At 38.9% G+C, this 8,288-nt stretch overlaps 1 protein-coding gene across 2 annotated transcripts in view; it reads left to right on the top strand.

Annotated features, from left to right (window-relative positions):
• lamb2 (laminin, beta 2 (laminin S)) overlaps window positions 1-8,288 on the top strand; it is a 58,650-nt gene continuing 50,362 nt past the window's right edge. Inside the window, exons 1-2 of one of the 2 annotated variants that reach the window (XM_015347972.2) lie at window positions 1-165; window positions 429-512. In XM_015347972.2, the coding sequence (XP_015203458.2) occupies window positions 482-512 (31 nt within the window). In that variant the 5' untranslated portion in view covers window positions 1-165; window positions 429-481. The remainder of the gene's footprint in view (window positions 166-428; window positions 513-8,288) is intronic. The other variant, XM_015347973.2, reaches the window with a different exon arrangement.

Genomic DNA, 8,288 nt, shown 5'->3' with positions numbered 1-8,288 from the left:
TTTTTAGCGAGGTTCATTCCTGAACGACGCCGCTCCGCTGCACAGTTTCCATGTTGCAAGTTTTGGCTCAGAAGTTTTGTCAAAGAGTTTGACTCACTTCAAGTAACACAGCAATCTGCTTCACTTCAGTACAGATGAAAGTTTGTGAGTTATCACGGCCCCCGGGTAAGTAAAGAAAAGTAACAATCTTGTACATTACTCTGAATATTAAGCAACGCAGTTACTGCTTTACGGAACAAATTGTATCTTCTCCCTCTCTAGCTTCCGTAGTCATTTTCCTTTACTTTTTTCCCCCAGTTGTAATACAGAATACTAAATTGCATACTATTTCAACCGAGGGCATAATCTAGAGGTTGAGTACGAATAATAATGAACAATGATGAGCTGTTCTCGCTCTTTCATAATTGATTTGCAACTTTCAATTTCAGGTTGAACAGAGAAAACAAAAGAACGGTTCTGATAACGCATCGCGGAGGTCAGAATGATGAGGCAGATGCTGTTACTTTTCTGTGGTAAGTGATACAATCATCAGAAAAATAAATACTATGCAGTTACAGAATCTTTTTAGATGTTATGTGCCAATTATGAGTTCGTTCTTTACATATTTCCTTGCTTATCGAGAGCAGTCTCTTGATCATGGTATTGTTTTATGCGCATGATGGAAAAAAGTTTTCATCTTGAACTGCGTGCTGTGATAGTAAGCGCTTGTTCCCACGGCATGCAAGACATTTTTATATTAGGCTTTGCATACTAAGAGCGTTAAAGCAGTGTTGCTATACGACACCTTTAAAATCCTGCTTTTAGGTCTTGGTAATTTAACGCGGAACAGATCCATTTTCTCTGGTGTCTCAAGTACAACAGTCGCAGCGTTGGAACAATTGGCACTATGTTAACTTTCACTGTTTCTTAGTTCGCTGTCATGTCATCCGCCGTGAGAAACTTATTTTATCAATTTATTTTTCAACGGTTTACTCTGACAAATTTTCAGAACTGCTTAATCACAGAGTAATAATCCATGCAGCAACACTCTTGTTTTATCCAATGGAAGAGTGAATCGCACAGATCTTCTGAAAGCCAGGTGCTTTCTTCGCATGCTGTTTTGTGATAAAATATTTTCAGCTGACAGAATTTCCAACAGTGAATTACAATAACAAGTGAGTTTATGGACTAATTCGGGTTATGGTTGTTCTTATAACATTAGGTGAAACAACACTTTTAAAAGGCTTTAATAAATTTGTAAAGACAGAGATCATGAAGAAAGAAGTCAGTCTGCATTAAAAGCCATTTAAACAATTACCCTACAGTTTTTTATCCAGACGTCCAGTCTTTTTTATTGCATTAAGTCAGCCTTGTCCCATCTTTTGTGTCTTTAAAAGACTGACTGGGATCCAGTTTTCAGAATCCTTGCCTCGTTGTGGAATCTTTTAACCAAGGCTGCCAGATAGCCACCTGTGTGAAAGAATTCGAGCCGTTTTTCAACAAATGCCAGCTCTCTCCCACATAAAAAAAACACTGTTTTTACAAGAACATCAAATGAATACTGGAGTTTGTTACTTCTCCTCAGAGGACAAAATGGCTTTAAATAATAATAAAAAGTTTCTGAAAGGCTGCTTACTTCATACTTTTCTGATAGCTGTGCTGAACTATTTTTTTCCTTAGTTATTATTAATTTGGCAGTTCACCAGCATGGTCCGTTTTCACTGTCTAGTAAGGGGGGCTGATTGTTGTTTGATCTCCAGAGAGTTTAGAGTTGGCTAGTTCCAGACAGTGCTTTAGTGCTCGTTGCCCGTTTACAAGAGCTTGGCTTTACCACAAATAGCATCCCCAGTGTGTTTTATTTTAGTGTTGTCAGTCGTCTGGCAAGAACCTCCTGCTACTTGATATTTTCTGTAGTCCATAAAGCCTTCTTCAGGCATAAAGGACTTCGGTTTAAAACAGCGGAAAGTGTTGTTGGAGGTTGACACATTGTTTGACAATTGGCCTCGTTACTCTAAATGTCCTGGCCTACCCCGAAGGTCAGAGGTGAGGAATGCAGGTGTAGAGCACTAAAGCTGAGAAATAACTGAGGTGTGAAAGCCAGGTTTTTATTTCAATTGTGCTATACACGAACAGCTAAAAATACAATGCCCCAAATAAAACCCGCAAGAAGCACTTTCTCTAAAGGCACAAACATGTGAAGACATTAAAGTCACTCTTGTGTAGGATTTGGTTCATATACAGTATGCCTGTGGAATTTACAAACTCCCTTCCCTGGAGATGTCTCTCGTGTCAGATTAACAGTGCAGATGGATCTGGAACAGACTAAGGGTTGTTTATGGTGTGTAGGTCCTTTTGTGGCAATGTAGCTGGAAGAACATTAAAAGGAGATTCAGCAATGTAGTGCAACAACGCTGAGCACAACGGAATAGCAAAGCCTTTTGAAAATCAGTAGCACAGGTATGTCTAGAGTAAAGCTGTGGAAAAGGAAGAATGTCCTCCAGTTTTGTTGCCAAAGCTCAAGATTTCCCATGCTCCCATCTGGAGCTCCCTGTTTTGCTCCTAGTGCACAATAATTTGGGAAAAATCCAAACATGTGGACAGATCCCTCTGGAACTGTAGAAATAGTGTCCTTTGTGGTTTCCTGAGGGTTTCCTATGTGCATAAATTGTGAACAGGCTTTATGTGACAGACAACAGACAACACTGGGAAGGCTGTGGGTTATTGTTGGGAACGTGCTTTTCATTAAGATGTCACTCAGTGTTACTTTTCCTTCTACTTGGCCCCTCCTTTAGCCCGGTTTTACTCTGTTCCTTCTGAGCCACACTTATCACTCGTGGAGCAGCAGTGCAGGCTAATTTGAAGCAGGCGTACACTGTTGGTATTGAAGGCCATGTGTAGCACTCTCAAAAAGTTTTTTTTTTTTTTACTGCAGCTCTGCTTACTAGCAGTGCTTTTCAGAATTTATTTTTGGCACCTGTAGTAAAGCTGTAGGATTTTTCCATGCTTTACCGCTGAGTGTTTAGAGGATGATTGCAGTATTATTTTAAGAATACAGCACGAAACTGCGGAGGTAATAGAACCCAGTTTCTCTTTCTGTTATTTCATACCCTTTATTTAAACTGAGTTCCTTGCATGCCTCGCGTTGCCTGAGTGATAGGCCTCCGCTGAATGTGCTGTTCCCAAATGGGTTTTCATTGCAGGGAACATTTATTTGCCTAACCAATGGTGTTATTTAGCAATTTTCCCTTGTGGGGCAATAAAAGCAAAGCAAAGCAAAAGCGAAAACAAAAAGGGCGATATAATGTTTAAAAGAGAAATCAGTCGAAGGTTTTATTTTTAGATTAAAAGAGAAAAAAATAGCCCTGCAAAAAATAGTCCCTCAGCAGGACTGGAGATGACAAACTACAAGTACTTATACGCAGTTGCTGCCGTTAAGAGGAATCTGGGAGGCACTGATTTTCATTAATCTCTTCCGGGATTTCGAACAAACACATGTGATTTTGCTTGGCTTGTAAGATGATTTGATGAAAGATGAAAGAGAAGAGGTTGTCTTTTAAAGGCTTTAGTATTTCATCCTGGAATTAGGATCCTTTGTATCCTGTTTTTGGCATCCGTTTTTTTGGAGTTGCGTTGTTCTTAACTCAGTGGTTCAGTTTGGCATGTGATCTTCGGGTGGCTGGAAGTGGTAACCACCAAGCAGTTGCCCACAAACCGCAGAATGCTCTTGGTCCCGGTGAGACATCTGCCAGTCAAAAACAATGGGATATCCCTGCAGGCTACAACAGCAGTCATCTTATGGTCTGGTTGTAAAGTTCCGGAACTGGGGTTACTAGAACAGGTACCCAGAGCCCTGAAACAGAGAAGAGTGAGCACATTTGTTGATGTGCAAGGAGCTGCTGTTACGAACTGCCCTTAAGGCTTGAATTTCTTTGTCTGGAAAGGAGAAGAAAAGAGCTCAACGATGAGACTGCTAACGGACAGATATTTCATCTTTGCAGTATTTTTAATGCTTCAGGTCTTTAAGTGTCAGAGAAAGTAGTAGATACTTTATAGCCCTCTTTGTAAATGATACACCATTTCTGTTCGGGAGCACTGCTGTGTGAAATAATTTAACAAATATTCTGTCAAAATAATCTGTAAGGCATGTTATTGGGCTCTGTTGGCGTTCTACAAATGTGTAGCCCATTGTAATAAAATACATCTTTTAGTTCAAGCACCTTGTCTTTCTTGCAGTTGGTGGCTGTCAGTGTTTTTTAACCATATCTGGATATTTTGCTATTTGGTTCAACACACTACCTATGATTGTAAGGTTTCATGATCAGTGATAACCCAAATGCTGCATTTTGAACTAAACCTTATATAAAGGGCAGTATAATATTTTGACTTTCAGTTATAGCCTTCTTGTCAAACTGAAAAACTACAGTAACTTTTTGACAGCCAAGGGAAATCTTGGCAGTGGAACAATAGGTGTTATATTGCCCAGACATCAGTTTTTAGAGTATGTGTCTGTAGAAAGAATCTTTGCACTGTGCAGGAGTCCAATGGTGTTTCCCAGTGCAAAACTAACAGTATTGACAAGAAACTCGATGGAGGTCTTCCAACACATTTAGTCCCCCATGACCTTCATGTATTTATGTATTTATGTATGTATATCTTTTGTCTTCTCTGGTCCATCCTGAGCATAAAAAGTTGTAATGTTGTAAAACCAATCACCTATTGTTGTATTCAGCTGAATTTATTGTATGTCATTAATGGATTTTATAACAGAAGTTCAGGAGGTGGGTTAAATTCTAATCTTGCCTACAGTATGTCTGCTTTCCTATGTGTATACTGTATGTCTATCTCACTTTCTGAACTTAACATTGTGCATTTCTCGTGCACTCTATCTACACCCATGTAGCAGCTCCCTGGCTCATTCCTTATAGTAGTGAGGTGGGTTTGGTCAGGCAGCTGTTTTTCAGCTTGTCGGGCTACACCAAATAACCTCTATATATTCATACCTCTATCCCAATCATTATGATCTGAAGAAACTATTACATTTTTGGAGGGGCTGTGTTTTTATGGTGGAGTCATTATGTTCCAGATTTGCTGTGTGCTGTACATTAAGCACAAATAGAATAATAAGATGAATGCAAGAAAAGGGTCAACTTTGATTTGCTATCAATTAGTGTACAAAATGAATACTGTATACTGTATGAGTAATGACTGTAGTGTCAGATGTAATGCTAATTTTGTATGACAGTGCTCTCTTTACAGATTCAGAAAACTTGTTTTGATTCTATTACTTTCGGATTTTGTATTTTCTTCTGCATTGTTTGGTCTTAAATAATCCATTTATTTCACAAAACCATTCATGAAGAATTAAATTATGTCCTGGGTTACAATAGGATAATATAACCCTTATTTAGAACAATGCATTCACTGACAGCTTGTGGTCCAGAAAGCTTTATTGCTTGGTTTGGGCTCATTCAATATGTTCACAAATGTGTCAACAAACTATACTGCCATACTGCCATGTGTGAGGCAGTGTTTTCCACATTGTCTGTGCACGTCAATAATGTCTTTGTTTATATTTCACTGGGCTTAAGAGGGGGTCCGTGGACCTCAAGGAGTGTTTTAAGACACTTCACCGCAGTTACAACAAACCATACATGCAGTGTCAGGGTTCATGAATATGTGCATCAGTAAGTCTGATTTGTGGCAAATTAATATTTCATTAAAGATGGAGGCTTCTTTAGTTTTAGGACTAACTAAAGAAATTTTAACTAAAGAGATGCAAAGGGTTGAGAAAAGGGTGACATTAAAATAATATTTCCTGGAATAGACCAATAAGTGTTTATTGTTGGTATTTGCAGTAAATGAGCATTGTAGTCCTATAGGTTTTACTGGTATCTTCATATTCAGCAGGAGTCATGCTGGTGTAGTCAAAGAAGGACAAGAGTTGTGATTGTGTGAAAAACCCACTCTCTCCTCACAGTGCTGATCTGAGATGCGACTAATAGATTTTCCAGGAACGAATGAAGTTAGAAATACAGATGTGGTGCACTACACTTAACACAATGCAATCGCTAGACGACATTAAAATCTTAAAATATATTACAGTTGCACTGACATTAGTGAGAGGTACAGTACACCAGTCACATTTGCTCTGCACTGTTCTACAGTGTAAATGGTACTTGTGTTTTTACACAGGTGGGAAATGGGTTTTCTGCTACGTCCTGTAAAAATCCTTTGTGACTTACTACTACTGAAAAGAAAGAGGTTCCATCTTTGATTTTATCAGGTCATGGGATTTTCTCCATAAATCCTGGAATCCCAGAGGGACGAAGAGGGAGACCAATAAAATAGACCAAATAAATTTATGAGTGACATCAGCTTACAGACCTTGCTGAAAGAGCCTGCATTTCTTTGGTGCGAGTGGCTTTTATAAAATACAGATAGGCTGTTTGTTTCTAATGAGAACATCTTCCTTGGAATATTGTTAATGAAACCATGTGGAATGACTGGTAACCGCCGTTGTTGTGAAAATTGAGATGATTTTATTTGGTTTAGAAGGCTGCTTTGTACGTTATTCCTGCAGGCTGTTTTGACCACAAATATGGACCTTTGTTGCAGAAACTAAATACAGATGTATGTTTTCCATTTGATTTCATGTTAGTTTGATTGCCAAAGTTTTGGCATATTGTTTGTGAATACATGCAACATTTTGTTAATGTCTATAGAGCAATATCTAGAAAAAGCAGTCAATGCACTATGTGTTTCCAAGTATTTTTTTGTGGAATCATTAATGTTCTTGCAATCGTCTGCCAGGCTCATGACCGATACTTTCCCATGTCTGATGAAGCACAGAGTATCGGTACCAGTGTTCAGAGTGCATTGCACTTTGCTCCCACAGCAGTTATTCCCTGAAACCTCACAATTCTTATTGAAATTCAATAAATCATGGTGCTGGGAAGAGGAGTAGGAGAGGGGTAAGAGCTGAGGTGGATACAGTGGAATAAACTGACATGACTAAACAAATGTAAAAACAAAGTAAAAATCAAATATTTTTTTCCCTCTGGGAATGATATAATTTTCTTTTATTGGAGATGTCTACTGAATTTTTCAAGGCTTTCTAACCACTATATTCTAATTCATCAAATACTTGAAAATGCAGCCATGAAAGACTGATACATAATTTATTTCCCTAGTTATCATCAGTGTAGTCTAATCCCTTAACTACAAGGGAAATATTGCTAAGCTATTGGAAGTAGAAGCTTGGCAATGAGTGTGACTTATCTCTGTCCCAGTTTTTATTTCCTTTGCTTATGGAAAAAAAAAGCTAAGCCAACATTTGACTCTTGTCAGGTTGAATGCCAACAAAAACACTGTCTTTAAAAAGAATTAGAATCACCAATTATCTTCGTTGTACTGTCCCAGTCCAATGTGGAATAGCCATTTTCGTGTTTTTCACATCTTGGCTCCCACACTCAAGGGTGAATGTGGAAATGTCGGCAGATTGTTCCGATCTGCCCACCTTCACCTCCCTCCCACTTTGAACTCATCACCAGCCACCTAATCCAATGCTGCCCTTGGGGAATCCCAGTGGACTAGTGGCACAATCCAGATTCGAACCCGTGACCATTGATCTCAGCCTGCATTTGGCTGAGGGCCTTTACCAGTTGAGCTACACAGGAAGCCCCTGAATATAATCAATGCTGATGTCAAACCAATCCCTCTGGGCAATGTGAATTTTCTAATTTTACTGAAGTTAGTCATTTGTGCTCAGCATCTGTGAAGCACAATTCAAAGTTTCTTGGACTACAAGTGGGTTACATATATCCCAGGAGGTTCCTACAGAAGCCAATAGCGCTCATTTCCCAGCACACAGACTCTTTCTGCTGGCTTGTTAAAAAAAATAGATATGAATAATACTTAAATGTTTCTTTCCAAATGTATGGACACTAAGGTCTGAGTAAAAATTGATTTAAATGTCTCTCAGAAGGTGCCCATTAAACAAAAGAGGCAGAAACGATGCAAACAGGGTGGTTAAGAGTTGCTGTTTTTATCCGAGGTGACGTCCCTGGCTATTTAGGAAGTAAGTGACAGCTAACCAGCTCTCTTCTACAGTTTCCCAGCTGGTCTTGAATTTGTCATCCCCTTGTCACACTTGTCTGTAAATAACTGGTCTGCAGAAGAACCTTTTTTGGGGGGAATGTGAAAATCCAAAGACGTGCAGCATAAAAATGTAACTAACTGGAAGAACATTGGAGAAGTTAAACTCTGTTCATTGATTTTAGTTTTGTAAAGTTTTTCTTAAAATGCCACTT

This window comes from Lepisosteus oculatus, chromosome 4, assembly GCF_040954835.1.
Source record: "Lepisosteus oculatus isolate fLepOcu1 chromosome 4, fLepOcu1.hap2, whole genome shotgun sequence".
Taxonomy (NCBI): Eukaryota; Metazoa; Chordata; class Actinopteri; order Semionotiformes; family Lepisosteidae; genus Lepisosteus; species Lepisosteus oculatus.
This window is presented reverse-complemented; position numbering and strand designations above follow the sequence as displayed.